Genomic DNA, 19,828 nt, shown 5'->3' with positions numbered 1-19,828 from the left:
GCAGTATATTAATATATTGTGAGAAAGCTGTTATATGTGAAATCAGATAATGTGTGCACCCATACGGCCAAAATTGAATGATCCTCATTTCATAACACATCTGCAACGATTCGACTATGTGATTGGTAGTCGAATCAGGCTTCTCCTATCGATGCATCGAATCTTCGACTATTCGGGGTCACCCCTAGTTTAACTCTAGGGGTGCTGGAAAATCTAGGGGTGCTGGAAAATGAGCATATTTTCAAAAAAAGTGGAGTGTCCCTTTAAATGCAGATTAACATTCACGACAAGAAATGTCCGCAAACTGGACTGAAGCAGAGATCAGGGAGCTTGTCGCTATCCACGCTGAAGCTGAGATCATCAACCAGCATGACAGAACAGCGCATCACGCGCTCCTTATGATCTTATAATAAACAAAAATGCACGTATCTCTCGAGAGAAATCACGGATAATAAGCAAATTTTAGAAGCTGCAGATAAAAATAACCAAGTGCAGCCCTTTAAGTCACATGTCTTTACAGGATATTTATGGTATGGCAAGAAATAGATTCTGGAAAATCATTGGCATTTTGAATGAACCAAAATCAAGCAATCCCGGACAAACTGTGTATTTTCCGTAATCTCTGTGTGAAAATGGCTATATGTGGGTCAGACATTAAAGTGTGGCATATCTGCTGTTGGGTAAAGGTGCTTTAATCTCACCTGCTTCGCTCTCACCAGCAGGAGGGAATGGAAATGTGCTCGGCCCTTAGGGGACCAAGAATATGGGAGTTGAAAGACTGAACTGATGGACCATAGAAAGTTGCATTTATCTCCTCATATCTGGAGTCCAAAAAACTTAAACTGTCAAGGTTTAAACTAAAAGGATTTTTTATGAAAGGAATGCCTCACTTGTAGGTCAATACTCCCATAGTGAATTTTCCATTCCACATTTTATGGAAGTAATTTCTCATTTGGAGATTCCATTGCATAATATCTGCCAGAATGATTTCATGTAAAGTGGAGGAAATATCTTCATGTTTCTTTCAGATGTAATGACAGATCTAATGTGTGTTCATGTTCGGTGTGAATTACCATAATCAGTTTCTCAGTAATTAAACAATTCAGCCTTTCTAAAGCTGAAATCTCAGCTGCAACTTCAAGCTACGATGTCTCCAATCTGACACAAACATATTACAGTTTATATGTCAATCATTATAGAATATAATATCAGGTGCACTTTCTTATCCCAGGTTTAGTCTCAATATTCAATATTTTATGAAAAGTAACTATGTTTTTGGAGCGTTGATAACTATTGGTAAAACCAAGGTTTTACTGCAGTAAATATGGTATAACAATGGCTTTTGCAGCAAAACCATGGTAATTTAACAATACGGTAGTTACCATGTTGTTTTTTTACTGTATTAAAACCATTGTAACTTTTCGTAAGGGGTCTATTACAAAACTCCAAAAATTGTGTTATGTCATGGACCTTTCCTGTCATCTTTAATGATATGCATGATGTCATCTTGATATCAGAACTAGCAAAAAATGTATGCTAGAATTTCTGTCAAGATGTCTATGACACTACTGTATAGAAGTTAAAACGTAAACAAGCGGCGTTCGTGGTCAACACATAACTTCCAGTAAAGTCTGCTAAGAATAAATAACAACAAAGTACTTTAAACATAGTTTATTTATATAACAAGCAAAATAAACAACACGTAGATTACCTAGGAAACCAAAAAATTAGTTATTTTGGACGAGGTATTTGTTCAAGAGTTCAGTTTAGTCAGACCATAAAAAAACTAAAATCGGAAGTAAAGTTCGGACCAGACGCGCATCACGTCACCGCACCAATGAAACTGTTTATAGAAGATGAAACATTTGATTTTTGCATCAATTCAATTAAATGTAATTTATATGGTGCTTTTTAAATTTGTTGAAGTGTTTTAAAGCAGCTATACATTAATAAAAGCAGGCGAAAACACACACAAAAAAATCGATGGACAACATAAGCTGCAAAATACAGCGGTTAAGATTAAATCGTACAAGCGAGCGTAGTAATAATGTAACGCATAGAAGAGTGTGCTAAGCTAAGCCAATGTCAGCTGACTTCCCAGGGGTTGATAATGTATTAAGCCAAAATCTGCTATTATTTAGTCTGCATTACTTTTTTTTTTTACAAAATTTTACAAGAAAATACAAAGATAACGAAGGTTGTGATACAGATGTAGTTTTGACACATAATCTGTCTTTTACAGCCTCAATAAATATGGTGTCTACTTAAATTGAGTGGTACCTGTGCAGACTGAGGTGCAGGCGATTTTTTGGATGGCCTGTCCATCACATGGCGAGCCCCCGTTTAAAGGTGCAGGATTGGTGCAGCTACGTGTCCTTTTCTGTAGGCCCCGTCCACAGCGACTGTTACACACTGACCACTCGGTCCACGTCGACCAGCCTCCGTTTACTACAACAACAACACAAAAACAAAAATGCAATTTATGCTTTAATGATGATTATTGGAGCAGTTTCTGATGAAGTGAAGCATCATGAGCAGATGAAAACTGAAAGATTATACCAAAATTATCTGAAAACTAAAATAGCAATTTTACAAAAGAAATTAAACAATGATATTTAAATCATTTAAAGTAAAATAAGTAAAACTTGGTTTGAATAGGGCCACACAGTAAATGGCTCTCAAATAGATTATTTATAAACTACTGTAGCTGTGGAAAATGAACTGCAATCTAAAAATGCTGGGCTGTTTTAACCCATGCTCGAGAAAAATAACTAACACAACTGTTAAAGGTCACGTTCTTTCTGATCCCATTTTTAAACCCTAGTTACTGTGTAATGTTGCTATAATAGTATAAATAATACCTGTAAAATGATAAAGCTCAAAGTTCACTGCCAGACGATATAGGACAATGAAAACAGCGCTATACAGATAAGTAAATACTGCGTTTTTTACACGTGAAACATGAACGTTATATTGTGCACTGTAAACACAAAGCTTCAAAAACACAAAAAGAAAAGGACCTTTAAAAATGTCCAAATTGCATTTAAATAAGTGGTTAGGTTTGTTCATATTTTTCCCAAAATTATTTTATAGTGTGTGTGGAATGTGAATTGAATTTATTTCTTATTATAAACGTAATGTACATACTTTATTTGTGTAAGGTGTCTCATGTGAATATATACTGCAAAACTATTGTTGCTTCTAATTGGAGGCTTTATTTTTAAAAGTACAAATTACTGTAATTATTCACTCAATACGGTAAGAAAAAAACCATCATCTGTATAGAGACAGAGAGACAGAATGAAAGACAGAATGAGTGTGAGAGAGAGAGAGAGAGAGAGAGAGAGAGAGAGAAAGAGAAAAAGAGAGAGATAAAGAAAGAGAGAGAGATACAGAATGCCAGACAGAATGAGAGAGAAACAGAATGAAAGACAAAATGAGTTCGAGACCGAATGAAAGGCAGAATAAGAAAGGGGCAGAATGAACAAAAGAAAGACAGTATCGGAGAAACAGAATAAAAAACAGAATGAAGGAGAGAATGAGAGAGAGAGTGAGATAAAGAATGAAATACAAAATGAAAGATAGAATGAGAAACAGAACGAATAAAGGAAAGACAGAATGAGACAAACAGAATAAAAGACAAAATGAGAGAAAGACTGAATGAAAGGCAAAATAAGAAAGGGACCAAATGAAAGACGAAATGAAAAATAGAATGAGAAACAGAATAAAGGACAAAATGAGAGAGAGAAAGAATGAGAGAGAGATACAGAATGAAAGACAAAATGAGATCAAGACAGAATGAAAGGCAGAATAAGAGAGGGACAGAATGAAAGACAAAATGAAAGATAACGTGAAAAACAGAATGAATAAAAGAAAGAAAGAAAGACATAATGAGAGAAACAGAATAAAAGACAGAATGAAAAAAGAGAGACATAATGAAAGACAGAATGAGTGAAGGAAAGAATGAAAAACAGAATGAAAAAGAGAAAGACAGAATAAAAGACAAAACGAGAGAGAGACAGAATGAGAGAAACCGAATGAAAGACAAAATGAGAGAGAGACAGAATGAGAGAAACAGAATAAAAGACAGAATGAAAAAAGACAGACAGAATGAAAGACAGGATGAGAGAGAGAGGCAGAATGAGAGAAACAGAATAAAAGACAGAATGAAAAAAGACAGACAGAATGAAAGACAGGATGAGAGAGAGGGACAGAATGAGAGAAACCGAATGAAAGACAAAATGAAAAGAGACAGAAGGAGAGAAACCGAATGAAAGACAAAATGAAAAGAGACAGAATGAGAGAAACCGAATGAAAGACAAAATGAGAGAGAGACAGAATGAGAGAAACCGAATGAAAGACAAAATGAGAGAGAGAGACAGAGTGAAAAACAGAATGAGAGAGGGACAGAATGAGGAAAACACAGAATGAAAGACAAAATGAGAGAGACAGAATGAAAGACAGGATGAGAGAGAGACAGAATGAGAGAAACAGAATAAAAGACAGAATGAGAGAGAGACAGAATGAGAGAAACAGAATAAAAGACAGAATGAAAAAAGACAGACAGAATGAAAGACAGGATGAGAGAGAGGGACAGAATGAGATAAACCGAATGAAAGACAAAATGAAAAGAGACAGAAGGAGAGAAACCGAATGAAAGACAAAATGAAAAGAGACAGAATGAGAGAAACCGAATGAAAGACAAAATGAGAGAGAGACAGAATGAGAGAAACCGAATGAAAGACAAAATGAGAGAGAGACTTTCTGGAAAATTATGATTTTCCAGAAAAAAGCAAGATTACAGGATAACAGATACACATTTACTCTAGGAAACACTGCACTAGAACACACCTTACACTATGACTATCTTGGGTTAAAAATCAGCGCATCAGGCGGTTTTAGTCTCGCGGTAAATGCACTTAAAGAGAAAGCTAGACGAGCATTCTATGCCATCAAAGGCAAATTTAAACAAACAGACATTCCTGCTACAGTTTGGTGTAAAATATTTGATAGTGTAATAATGCCCATAGCTCTGTATGGTTGTGAGGTTTGGGCTCCACAATGCCTAACAGATTACTCCAAATGGGACAAACATCCAATGGAATCCCTGCATGCTGAATTCTGTAGAAATATTTTAAGAGTTCAGAGAAGAACACCTACTAATGCATGCAGGGCTGAATTAGGCAGATATCCCCTAATAATACACATCCAAAAACGCTCCCTTAAATTCTGGTCACACTTAAACTCAAGTCCCCCGAACACACTTCAATATGAAGCCCTTAAAACTCAAGAGAAGAGACCTAAAACCAGTCCCATCTGTCAACTGGCTCTAAAACTCCAGACCAGCACTAATAAACGCAAACAAACCACAATAAACCAAATCATTAAAGAAAGTCAAACTTTATATTTGGATCATTGGGATAATGAAAGTAAAAACCAAAGTAAACTAGAATGTTATCGGGCACTAAACAGAAAATACAGTCTGTCAGAATATCTCTCCACTGTTAGAGATGTAAAGCAGAGACGAATCCTCACTAAATACAGACTCAGTGATCACAGTCTGGCAATAGAGAAAGGCCGACATAGACAAACATGGCTCCCAAAAGAAGAGCGAATCTGTGTCCATTGTGACAGTGGTGAGATCGAGACAGAGACACACTTTCTCCTTTACTGTGGTAAATATAAAGAGCTTAGAGAAAAACACTTTGACAAAATCTCAAAGCTCATACCAGAGTTTCATAACTCTTCAGATTCAGATCAAATGAAGATGTTACTGGGGGAAGACAGACACCCATCAGCTGCTGCTAAATTCATTTATCAGTTACACACCATCAGAAATAATCCACAGCCCTGATCTTGTACAGTATTTTTATTTTACCTCTCATCTGCCTCCATAAATGTACATTTGTATACTTCATATGTTTATATTTCAAAGTCTACTTTATATTGTAAATATCCTCTGATTCTATTTTATTTTATTTGCAGTAGTACTTCATCCATCACCCGGCACCTTAGCTTAATTGCACCTTAATGTTTGTTAATATTGTGTTATTGTATGTTTCTCGTTTTATGTATAATGCTTTGGCAATATTGTAAGTGACACAATCATGCCAATAAAGTTCTTTAAATTGAAAAAAAATTGAATTGAATTGAGAGACAGAATGAGAGAAACAGAATAAAAGACAGAATGAGAGAGAGACAGAATGAGAGAAACAGAATAAAAGACAGAATGAAAAAAGAGAGACAGAATGAAAGACAGGATGAGAGAGAGGGACAGAGTGAAAAACAGAATGAGAGAGGGACAGAATGAGGAAAACACAGAATGAAAGACAAAATGAGAGAGACAGAATGAAAGACAGGATGAGAAACAGAATGAAAGACAGAAAGAGAATGGGAGAGAGAGAATGAGGAGACAGTAACAGATAGATTGTGTGTTGCAGCTGTGTTTGGTATGTGAGAGTTTATATTCCAGCAGACGGATTCATTTACCTACTTACACACACACACACGCACACGCACACGCGCACACGCACACGCACACGCACACACACACACACACACACACACACACACACACACACCCACACACACACACAAACGCACACGCACACACACACACACACACACACAAACACGCACACACACACACACACACACACACACACACACACACACACACACACACACACACACACACACACACACACACACACACACACACACACACACACACACACACACACACACACACACACACACACACACACACACACACACACATTGCTGTAGTAAAGAGGTGATGCTGCTTCCATTCGAGTCTTCCGGTGAAAGACACAGAAGCTTTTAAACTCTTAAACTGTGTCACTCCCAGAGGTGCTATTAACTTACCACACTCCCCGTCACACACACACACACACACACACACGAACACATGCACACACTATTAACTTTCCACACTCCCTTTACACACTCACACGGGTCCTGAAACCACAGCTGTGTGTGTGTGTGAGAGAGAGAGAGGGAGGGTGGATTAGCTGTAAAGTCAATTCCTCCCTTTGCTTCTCATCTTATCATTTAAGAGCTATGAGGTCAAGAAGTCAAAGAGCAGAAGTCATTCCAGAACCTACATTTAACCTCAGACCTCTCTCTTTCTCTCTCTCTCTCTCTCTCTCTCTCTCTCTCTCTCTCTCTCTCTCTCTCTCTCTCTCTCTCTCTCTCTCTCTCTCTCTCTCTCTCTCTCTCTCTCTCTCTCTCAGTAAAAGACCGAGCAGAATTTGCTAAGGTGTTATTGGTGATGATCCGGGTGATGTTAGATGTTTGGTAGGTTTAGTGTTCTGACTGCACAACACAACACCCACAGTGACGAATCATACAGACACTGACACCGGCTTGTTTTCGCACCAAAGCAAGCTAAACGCTCAGCATTAGCGAGTTGATCCCAAGCATGACATCTGTGAGGAAAGGCGACCGAACCCAAAAACATTGAGTCACCAAATCTGCTTTGATGAGGCAGAGATGATGGCAGGAGAAGCGCTCTAGAAAAGCCTTGATCGCTTCTAAAGGATGTGATAGCATCTGTGATATTCCCACACACACAGTCTGGCTTTGATCAGAGGAGATTACGAATGAAAAACGTGGCACACACCAAAACACCCAAAACCCCATGGGGGTGAAAACACTCGTCTATAGAGCATCACAGCGCTGTTCTCTGATCAGTGCATATAAACACAAGATCTACACGCTCTCATGCTGACATATAAAGGTGGACGGTTAAGCTGATGGGAGTTTTTGGAGACAAACTTGTCACCAAACATGCATTGCTCATACGTCACCCCAAAATCAAAAGAATATACTAGAAATCATTATTTTCATACGCAAAACGAATTTTCTTAATTCTTCACAACAGACAAAATATCTAAAAAAAGAAAAAAATAATATTTTCTGTGAACACTTGACAGGCTGATGACTAAAATCTGTTTCATAGTTCTCTCTGACTTAACAGGTATAAAATACTAAAACTTTTTATTATTAAGTAACTTTGTTTAACACTTCTGTTCTTACCGTAAATTATTACGCTGGCAAAGTTAATTGATCAACTTGGTCATCTGCAATGAAATAGGTGCTCTTTAAAAAAAATCACATGCAAGTTTTTAAAACTATATTCGCCCACATGAAACGCAAAAACGCTATGAAGCGCTGTAAAGAGCATGCCAAACCAACAGGTGGCGATACAACCCTAACCATAAAGCCATATTGGTCAATCAGCAGCCTTAAAAAAGTTATAGCAGCAATATTTTAACTTAAGTGAACAGCACACACTCCAACGTCACAAGGCAAAATCTCAAAAAATAAAAAGTAATGTTCTTAAAAATATCCTTGCCTGACAATAGCTATGTTTACATGCAACCAAATAATCTGTTTGTAATTTTATTGTAATCGGATTAAAAAGCCTTTATCAGGGTTCCCACACCTTAGTTAACTTCAAATTCAAGGACCTTTCAAGGACTTTCCAGGTTCAATACCCTCAAATCCAAGGACTAAATGTGGGTACACATTTCAAGTGAGAGCAAAGTTACATTGTGTTATCTTTTAAGATACATTGTTACAGTTCCCTTTGGAGGGAGCTTGCGCTGCGTCACTGTGGTGACACTTTGGGGACGCCTCCAGGGGTAAGTGCGTCTGAATGTGTATATCAAATTCAACCAATGGTGAGGCCTAACGACAAAGACAGGGTGACGCGGGCGCCAAGAAGTATATCGCTATCTGAAATATTGCCAAAGACAGCGTTACAGGGATGCAGGAAGTATGGCAAGGGAGACGCAGCGTCTCGTTCCCTTCTCAGGGAACAACAGTTACATACGTCTTAGTCAAACACAACTAAGCAAAAAAGCATTTTGGTATAAATCGATTCACATACAGAAGATATAAGCATTTAAAGCAAACATTTAAAGCATGTGTGCTTAAACAGTCTAGAATTTTAATGATATTATCCAATACTACACAGAAAAGAATATGGATTTTTTTTCCAGAAAACCTCTTGCATAAAATAAATTCAAGCACTTTCAATGACCTGTATCTAAACATATTTTATAAAACTCCCCAGGGCCTTGAATTATTTTACCCAATATCACAAACTTTCAAGGATTTCAAGGACCCGTGGGAACCCTGATTCATGTAAACACTTTAATCAATAAGATTGAGGTCGATTGGATGCAAATTTCAAATCATATTGGCTATGTTAAAATGCCCAAAATTTTGTCAATCCAATCAATTTAATCTGATTGAAGGTTACGACAGTACAGTTTACATTTACCCTAAACATTGCAATCTGATTAAAATGTTTTTTACATGCACATTCGATAGAATCCGAACGTCTGCGCAAGCGCACGGCCAGGGTTGCCAGATTCGTGTCAAAACCATCCGAATGGACATTCAAAACTAGCCAAAAAGCATCTCAATGACGGTCCACAGGCTAAATACCAATAACTAATCAACGAAATGATTTAATCTTTAACCCACAGAATAAAAACAACTGGTGTAAGCAGTAGCCCAAATCTAAACTCGAAAAAAGCAGAGGACTTGGCAACGCTACTCTGCGCACAGCATCTCTCGTTGAGTTCACTTTATCTCTGGCTAAAAGTCAAAACTGAGTTGGAAAAAGTTATTCTTAAAAATTTTTTAGATAAAGGTAATGAAAACTCACTTTCAAATTGTACAACGCTATTTTATTGTTTTAAGTAGCCTAATGTTTTAAAAGTACACACGAATGCTGCAGAATTTAGTACAGTGCGTGACCCCATTAACGTTACCTTAATAATGTGTGATGCCATTGATTTGCTATTGCGTGTTTCTGTGATGAGAATCATGTGATACGTAAACAAGAGGTAATTATAAGACATGAAATGTTCTGCACATGTGCACAAGGTATTTTTGCATCCGATCGAGAAATTACTACGATTTATGCGTTTACATGCGTACTTTTCTCGTGATGATCGGATCACAGATCGGAGTACACCACCCCATTTAATACAATTTAGCATCGGATTGACCTCAATCGTATTGATTAAGGTGGTTACATGAAGGCTATTCAATACAATTGAGCTATCAATACGATTACAAATGGATTATTTGGTTGCATGTAAACATACCTATTGAAAGTGGTGGTGTAGTCCGATCTGTGATCCAATCATCAGGTGAAAAGTATGCATGTAAATGCGTGATTCGTTTTATTTTCTAGAACAACTGTGCTTAAGTTCACGTCTTATATTTACCTCTTACATATCACATGATTCTCATCATAAAAACATGCAATAGCAATGGAAATGGCAACACACATTATTAAGGTAATAGGGTCACGCACTGTACATTCGGCAGGCTTTATGTGTACTGTCATAACATTAGGCTACATAACACAATAAAATAGCATCGTGCCTCATTGCCGATATCTAAAAAATTCTTAAAAACAACTTTTTCCAACTCAGCTTTGACTTTGTACATTATCCATTCCAGAGATAAAAGCATGAACTTGACAAGAAATGCTGTGCACAGCGTTGCCAAGTCCTCAGTTTTTTTTAGAGTTTAAATTTGGGCTACTGTTTAAACTGTTTCCACGAGTTGATTTTTTTCTGAGGGTCAAAGATAAAAGGATTTTGTTGATAAGTTATTGGCACGTTTGGGCTAGTTTTGAATGTCCATTGGGTTTTTTAATATGCGAATCTGGCAACCCTGGCTGTGTGCTTGCACAGACGTTTGGTTCGGATTATATATGTAGAATGTACAGGTTAACATTTGAATCAGATTGCAATGTTTAGGGTACATGTCGCAATCGGATTATATTGAGTCAGATTGACACAATTTTGTCCATGTAAACATAGCAGTGCATTCACACCGGATGCATAGCTCAAAAAATGATTTCTTTCTGTGACTTGAGACAACCAAAAATAAGCCACTTTTCACAGACCCCTAGCAGATCACACAAAACAGCTCAGTTCTTCTTCAGGTTACAGATTGCAGTAGAAATCGTTCAGAAAACATCAAACCATTTTCTCAGGAGCAAGACTGACCAAGCATATCAAAGCTTTAAGAGCAAAATCCTCTCATATTTAATAAAGCACTTACAGAACAAAAGGCCACTGTCTGGAGTCGAAACATCAACGTTAAAACCCTTTACTGCTTCAGTGGAGTTCAAAACTCCGACAAATTTCATGCTTTAGGAATGTAGGTCTAAAAAGAGTAGCTATGCGTTTCAGATTCAAAAGCCCGCCAATTTCTCTCTTTCAGACTGAAGACAAGCTATTAAACACTCACCCGTGCTTGACTCTGATTGTGTGAACGCTTTCTCAGATGCAGGAGTACCTGGTTTGCGATACGTCTGACAAATGTACAAGAAGAAGGAGCGTGCATCTGAGTTCTTCTGCATCTGAGAGAGCGCTCAACACAAGGGTTTAATAGCTTGTCATCATTGGGGAAAATGGGGTGTACACAGGTACACAAGGAGGGATTATGTTAAAGTGCTAACCGTTGAATGGTAAAGCGTTTTAACATGAACATCTGTATAACAAGACTGCCAGACACATCACATTATTGTATGGTCTAAATAGCAATGTGAGATGTGCTGCCAAGCTGGAAAACAAGTAACCTTAACTTCTTGGATATTTATTTCTACGTAGAAACAAAAACATATTTAAGTATTAATGAAATCGACAATGAGTCTCTCTAATGTCATGCCTGAGATCAACTCACTGATGCTGGGCGTTTTGTGTCTCCAATCCCTACATCACGCACACCACAATGTCTCCGACCAGCAAAAACAGCTTGCAAATCACGATCATGGCAGAGATGTAAATGAAAGACTATTTGTTATTTAAAAAGCTCTTGGGACATTTCAATCCTGTGGAAACCTGCAGATTTCTGAGGAATTTTGTGCATGCAGATTCTGTGGACCCGGCTATGATTCATAGCTCCAATCAACAATCATTTCTCTAAAAATGTCCAGACACACCATACAGCAATTTATCACAGCAGGACCTGATATTATGAGGAATATTAAGCACAGCGGAGAACGCAGGACCCTGAAGGGTGCACAGCCTCACAGGAAACTAAATAATAATGGCTCTTTTCCAAAAGTAGGGTACAAAACAGGACATGAAACACGAATAAAGTCCATTATATTATATATTAAAAGAAACATAAGAAATAAACAGAATAAAAACTTTATAAAACAGCCACAAAAGTTTTTAGCGTGGCTAAGTCACAGGGAGGAGGGGCTTTTTATTATATTAAGTGTGATATGTGTGCTGTGGACATGGTTTGGGTTTCTATACGTACATATATAACAATATTGTTCTATTTATCGTTACTGGGAAATAAAATTATTTCTAACATTTCTAATTTTGTTCCATTTAACAAAGACAACTGCAATCGCAAAATGCTGTAAACAGTAACGGTTAATACTCACCATAGACGATGACTGTAGCCATGGTACTGCGGCGCTTTGCAACTATGTTTTTAGCCACACAGGTGTAGTTAGCCGTGTCGGAAAGCCGCGCCTGTTTGATGATCAGATTATGATCGATGGTGATGTAGAAATTTCGATCATCTGCCGGATCGATAATCTCCTCGTTTTTCAGCCATTCCACCTGCACACAGACACAAACATAAGAAAATGTACAAGGTTAATTATCGTGAAGAACATTTATACACATTTATACTGTACTGTAATAGGCATAACGTTTTAATTTGCTTCTAAGCTAGCCAAGATTTTAAAATGATGTGGGAACAGTAAAAGGAAATAGCAAGCATAATATATTAAGGAGGGGAAAGTAGTCAAAGAAGTTTTATCTTAACAGTTTAATAAGATAATTTCTAAAGCCTACAGGTTATAGTGGAGGTGATAACTTAATACAGCAATGAACCACGGTAAATACTACAGACATGATAGTTGTAATTGTTATCAATTGAGGCTTTTCTCTTTTATAATTTGCAGTCTCTGCACTTTAAAAAAATTATTGGTTAGCCGTTGAGTTGAATTAACTCAGAAAATGTTTATATTTGACCCAACAAACGCTACTGAAAAATCCAGCTAAAACCAGCAGAAGCTGGTGATCTGGTTTCAGCTGGTCTCCCAGCTTGGTTTTAGCTGGTTTTGCTGGTGTAGTATGCTGGTCTAGCTGTGTTTTGGTCACTTTTTAAGCTGGTCTGGGTGTGTTTTGGTCACTTTTTAAGCTGATCTGGGTGCGTTTTGGTCACTTTTTAAGCTGATCAAAGCCTATCTTTTTAAGCTGGTCTATCTGTGATTTGTTCATTTTTAAGCTGGTCTGGCTGTGTTTTGGTAACTTTTTAAGCTGGTCGAAGCCTGTGTTTTTAAGCTGGTCTGGTTGTGTTTTGATCACTTTTTAAGCTGGTCTAAGCCTGTCTTTTTAAGCTGGTCTATCTGTGATTTGTTCATTTTTAAGCTGGTCTGGCTGTGTTTGTGTCACTTTTTAAGCTGGTCTAAGCCTGTCTTTTTAAGCTGGTCTGGCTGTGTTTGTGTCACTTTTTAAGTTGGTCGAAGCCTGTCTTTTTACATTGGTCTGGCTGTGTTTGTGTCACTTTTTAAGCTGGTCTAAGCCTGTGTTTTTAAGCTGGTCTGGTTGTGTTTTGATCACTTTTTAAGCTGGTCTAAGCCTGTCTTTTTAAGCTGGTCTATCTGTGATTTGTTCATTTTTAAGCTGGTCTGGCTGTGTTTGTGTCACTTTTTAAGCTGGTCTAAGCCTGTCTTTTTACGTTGGTCTGGCTGTGTTTTTGTCACTTTTTAAGCTGGTCTAAGCCTGTCTTTTTAAGCTGGTCTAAGCTTGTCTTTTTAAGCTGGTCTGGTTGTGTTTTGATCACTTTTTAAGATGGTCTAAGCCTGTCTTTTTAAGCCGGTTTATCTGTGTTTGGTCACTTTTTAAGATGGTCTAACTGTGTTTTGGTAACTTTTAAGCTGGTCTAGCTGTGTTTGTTCACTTTTTAAACTGGTCTAGCTGTGTTTTGGTCACTTTTTAGATGGTCTAGCTGTGTTTTGGTCACTTAAGCTGGTTTAGCTGGACTTAGGTGGTCAGGCTGAAAGATCAGCTGACCCAACAGCTTGACCAGCTTTGCCAGTCTGGAAGGACCAGCTTAAACTAGCTACTGCCACATTAAACCAGCTACAACCAGCTACCACCTAATCCTGGTCTTAGCTGGATTTTTCAGTAGGGAAACAACCCAGCATTTTGCGTTAAAACGACTCGGCATAGGTTAAATTACAAGACCCTTTTTGACCACCCCTGAGTTGAAATAACCCAGAGTGTCCATTTTTTCCATCACGTTTCTGTGTAATTTAACTATTCACTAAAATGATAAAAGTTGGTTTGCAATGTTTGCAGTCCATAATGTTGAACAGAAATTAATATCATTAAAATTAATAAGCCTCTCTGAGCTATCAACAGTATCCAAACAGGAGGGTGGAGCTCAGCAAAGGGTCAACTGTGGTGACCCGGTTAAATTTTATTGCTTGAAGGCAGGTGGAAAGATCTGCATCAAATCCTAACCTCCTCTTTAGAAGGATGACTAGTTTTATGGCTTTCAAACACACTCCCATAAAACACATTTAACTTTAATTTACTCATTTAACATTGATGTCATCTGCAATAATTTATGATTCGACATTAAAAACCCAAATAGGCCACAAATCTGAACAATCGACTCTGACACTTTTAGCATGATGCCAATGTAAATCTCTCATTGTCTAATAAACCAAAAAAGTACAAAGCAGATGCAAACATGCTTTTCAAATTCGTTTTAGCAAAGCTGTTATAGTAAATACAGAGCAGTACCGGCAAATACAATAAAGTATACAAAATACAAATACATAAGCATTATCAACTGCAATTTTTTATAATCATAGCCCTATCAAACTAGCATGTGCATGAAATTTTCCATTAAATCTATATATTTGCAGTATATATAAAATGTAAAAATCATGTAAGAATTGTATTAGGTATGCTATCTGAATTGCAATATATTTCTGGACTCATCCTCTATCTTGGATGTATATCAATTTGTCTCAGTGCATTGTTGAATTGCATTATTTGTAAAAATATATATATATATATATAAATATATATATGTGCAATGCCAATTTAAAATTTCATTGAAATGAGATGTCTTGGAGGAAACATTTGCTGCTCAGCCTTCACATCAAGGAGCGACTTTATGATGCTTAAAATGCTGTCTAGATGGGCACCTGTATGGGGTGCAGATAGCCTTGGGCTTTCAGTGCTATAGCCCTTAATATTTTTTCTTTGGCCTCAAATCTGATTCCTTTAGCAATCCCTCGCTTTAATGAGAGTCACAGTGATATGATCCAAGATAAAGACGTTTGATGGGAGATCTTATCATATGTTGGTGTATAGATGACAATATGGATTCTCAGTTCAGTCTTAGCTTCAGATAAGTCAGGAAAACTAGATAACTTTAAACTAAAACAAGTAAATGATTAAACAACAGTGAGCGGTATTACAGAATATACAAAGTCATTTATGAAACGAATTATGGCCTATAGTTTAACTCTGCAGTGTTACATAAAGAAAGTTTCTATTATTTAGGTCAACACATTTATTTTGATATAATAATGACATATTTGGGCTTTTATTATGAATTTTTTTTTAGCTAGTTTGATCAAAAACATTGATATAAGATTGCAAGCATTCAAAATGTCTCTCACTTCCACCAAAATGGATCAACGATTTCTATGACATCATTCTGCACTTCGGCTGTAAGGTAAACTAAATACTATTTGCTGTTTTAAAAGGGGGAGGGGCCACTTAATATCTCCTGCCCTAACTTCCTGTTTTAATAGAAATTATGTCAGAGCATCGAACACCACTACATATTTCAAGGCCCTTCAGTGGGTTGTTACATCTTTTTTTACATCTGCCCTAAAGGTATGTTACATTTACATGCAAAAAGTAAAAATATTGTGTCTGAATATATATTGAAACGTCAACGGAGCTCAACATATTTTCACACAGAAACACAGATGAGAGGTGAATGTGTTAATCAGTAGAAAGAGATATGCATACGTGTGAGATCACGTCTGTCACAGCGGAGCACCAACGCACCGCTAAGAGCTCGTCTGAAGGGAACAGAGTAAAAATATCAACCTCTCATTGGCTCAGCAGGAGGGGAATTCAACCAATCAGGCGCTCACACTTTCCAGCTGTGACAAATGTGGCACCCACATTACACATCATTGCACATACAAATGCACACACAAACACACGCATTTTATCTCATTACATCTACATATAACACAAGCCCAGCGGTCAACTAAAAAATGACTGTATTTTGTGCTACCGTTATTTCCAAGAGCTTCAATATGAACACAAACTCTCATTATGCACTTACTGTTGTCTCACCATGCTTATTAGAAATCACTGTGTTATTTATGACAAAACAACACTTGTTTTAAATGGATCTCAACTCAATCTCAGCACACAGTTATACAAATGTAATACATGAAGGCATGTACTGTACGTGTATGCTTCACATGATTTCAACGAAAAATATGTTTTGTAGAAGAATTGTATGGATGATGTAGTGAAGGTGCTCCCTTTAGCACAGTGGTATAGCATTGCATTAGCAGCACAAAAGGTTGATCAACTTTGATACATTGATAAAACAAGCAAAATTAAATTTTACGAATGAATATTATACGAAATGGGTATGGGCTTTTTGACTAAGGAAATTAAGCAACACCTTAGCCAACCCATTCTCAATAAGCGCGTATAAATGGCACGCAGTGTGAAAATTTACAGCAAATTCCAATTTGAATGCGCGAGACTAAAGTCACGTGACTGCAGTGACGCGGATGACGTGTTATCCTCAGACATGTTTGCGAAGTTTTTTTTTCAAACTTACAGCTTGCATCTCCCTCAGACTGTAAACGAAGTCCGGGCGCACAAAAAAAACTGCTGGGGCGCACCAGATAACACGTCAGCCGTGTCACTGCAGTCATTTGACTTTAGTCTCGGGCATGCGCTTCACAACAGACGCGGAAGAGAAGACAATGCTGAATAAAGTCATAATTTTTGTTATTTCTGGATCAAAATGTATTTTAACACATTCTAACTGACCCACTGATGTCACATGGACTACTTTGATGATGTTTTTATTACCTTTCTGAACATGGACAGTATACCGTACATAGATTTTCAATGAGGGTCAACAAGCTTTCAGACTAAAGATAAAACATCTTAAACTGTGTTCCGAAGATGATCGGAGGTCTTACGAGTTTGGAACGACATGAGGGTGAGTCATTAATGACATTATTTTCATTTTTGGGTGAACTATCCCTTTAAGCAACACCTTAGCAAACCCATTCTCATGAAGTGCGTATAAATGGCACGCAGTGTGAAAATTTACAGCAAATTCCAATTTGCATGCGCGAGACTAAAGTCACGTGACTGCAGTGACGCGGATGACGTGTTAGCCTCAGACATGTTTGCGAAGTTTTTTTTTCAAACTTACAGCTTGCGTCTCCCTCAGACTGTAAACGAAGCCTGGGCGCACAAAAAAAACTGCTGGGGCGCACCAGATAACACGTCAGCCGCGTCACTGCAGTCATTTGACTTTAGTCTCGGGCATGCGCTTCACAACAGACGCGGAAGAGAAGACAATGCTGAATAAAGTCGTAATTTTTGTTATTTTTGGATCAAAATGTATTTTAACACATTCTAACTGACCCACTGATGTCACATGGACTACTTTGATGATGTTTTTATTACCTTTCTGAACATGGACAGTATACCGTACGTAGATTTTCAATGAAGGGTCAACAAGCTTTCAGACTAAATATAAAACATCTTAAACTGTGTTTCCAAAGATGAACGGAAGTCTTACGAGTTTGGAACGACATGAGGGTGATTCATTAATGACGTTATTTTCATTTTTGGGTGAACTATCCCTTTAAGCAACACCTTAGCCAACCCATTCTCATGAAGTGCGTATAAATGGCACACAGTAAAAAATGTGTGCAAAATTTTGCATGCATATGATACACCAGTCTTTCTTGTTTACTTAATACAGCACATCTTTCCGTGTCATTTTATGTATTTGTGTCTCAATTTTTTTCTGTTTTGTAAACCATCGTCGCTTGGGTTTGGGATTAGATTTGGTATTTGCTTTAGGATGTAATTAAATATATAGGTTCCTCAACATTTTGTCTATTTTTAAACCATGGTAGCATTTTTTGTAACAAAAAGTTGTTCTAATCCCCAAAACCCAAGCAACAATGGTAAAAAAACTGAAAAAAGAGGCATCCAATACATAAAACGACACGAAAAGATGTGCCGTATTAAGTGAAAGGGACGTACTGGTGTATCATATGCATGCAAAATTGGAATTTGGAGTATGTATTGCACAATTTATATGCAAATGAATGGGCTGCTTAAGCATCCACAAAACCCTAAAAAAAACACCTTAGCAACCATAGCCCTGCCCTAGCTACCACCCTGTAATCCACTGACAACATTTGCACAGGCAAGCATCACATTTTCTAAAGATAATCTAGTTTTGATGACTTTATACTTTAATAAAGAAAGAGTATGTGTGTTTAAACATTGACTGTATAATGCTAACACATCTCACGCTAGTGTAAACTGTTTTAATGGACTTTCTGCCCGGGTTCGAGCGTGACTGACAGTTCAGCCTTATCTCTAATGTCTGCTGCTCTGTGAAGCTCAGGTTCTGACCAATCACAGACGCTTCTGGTCGGGCTGATTTCTCTCGGTGGAAATGTCTGTGCGGATCAGGATGAAAGAGGTTGAGAACAGCTCTTCACGCACCTGCTCTTTCTGTTGGTGTTTACTAGCAAAACAAAGTTTTTATGCCCACCGGGCAAACTCACACAAACGCAGAGACACCATCAAAGAAAAACAATCAGGAACTTTTCTGAAATATTTAAATATCTCTCAGATAATTGCTTTCTCTTGTGGTAGAATATATGTTTGTATTTACGTGTATGTGACAGATATTTGATTTTGAAAAATAAACACTTTTCACATCAAGAAGAATTTTGGATTATTGAAGTCTGGGAAACGAACAAACACGTGCGTGAAGGTTTGAAATGTGTTAAAGTATGCCACTCAGATGGAGAGGTTGGCAGTCAAATACGTCTCACACTTACCACAAGCAATCATCCGAGAAACTCATTTAAATATATCTCGACTTGTTCTTCCCAGAACTCCAGGTGGGTGACCTGGGAACACAATAACAGCCAATTGCAAAGACTTCTAAACCGTTTTAAACCCACATATTTTCCGACAGAAACCTGCGTCCTCTTATGAGCTTTGGCTCAGCAGATTGCACACCGTGGATTCAAGCAAGAGTCACAATCAAGGGACCCTCAGTAGGGTAAACGCCGCTGTCGGCTGTAATATATAACCATCACCGAAGGGGGGGGGGGGTGAGTTCTGGTCTGAAGTACTCTACATCTGTGTTAAGTGGTCTATGGTGAATTACTGTATGCGGCGTATGCAGCCGTCATGATAATGATGAACGTGTGCACTCTCACTGCGCTAATATCACACACCTGAACTTTAGTCAATGTTGGGCTGTTTTGATGTAAAGGTACTTTAGTTAAAACTCCAGTAAACCATCTGGCTAGGCAAAATCCTTCAGCTTACTGAAAATGAATATACGGTCTTCAGGCTGATTTATACTTCTGCGTCAGACCTAATTTCTACGCCATAGGCTACACATTAGTTTGCATTGTTCACATAGACAAGCAATTATGCAGACCGCTAATAGGCATGTTATTGGTGTA

The 19,828-nt window shown here is 37.7% G+C and overlaps 1 protein-coding gene across 2 annotated transcripts in view; it reads right to left on the bottom strand.

Annotated features, from left to right (window-relative positions):
- Positions 1-19,828, bottom strand: part of LOC135732745 (netrin receptor UNC5C) — a 165,595-nt gene that overhangs the window by 44,105 nt on the left and 101,662 nt on the right. For both annotated transcript variants that reach the window (XM_065251019.2, XM_065251020.2), the window contains exons 5-6: positions 12,458-12,638; positions 2,281-2,448 (exon numbers count right to left, since the gene is read on the bottom strand). In XM_065251019.2, coding sequence (XP_065107091.1) covers positions 2,281-2,448; positions 12,458-12,638 — 349 coding nt within the window. The remainder of the gene's footprint in view (positions 1-2,280; positions 2,449-12,457; positions 12,639-19,828) is intronic.

The sequence above is a fragment of the Paramisgurnus dabryanus genome, chromosome 5 (genome assembly GCF_030506205.2).
Source record: "Paramisgurnus dabryanus chromosome 5, PD_genome_1.1, whole genome shotgun sequence".
NCBI lineage: Eukaryota > Metazoa > Chordata > Actinopteri > Cypriniformes > Cobitidae > Paramisgurnus > Paramisgurnus dabryanus.
Note: the sequence above shows the minus strand (reverse complement) of the source record. Positions and strands in the feature narration are given on the sequence as shown.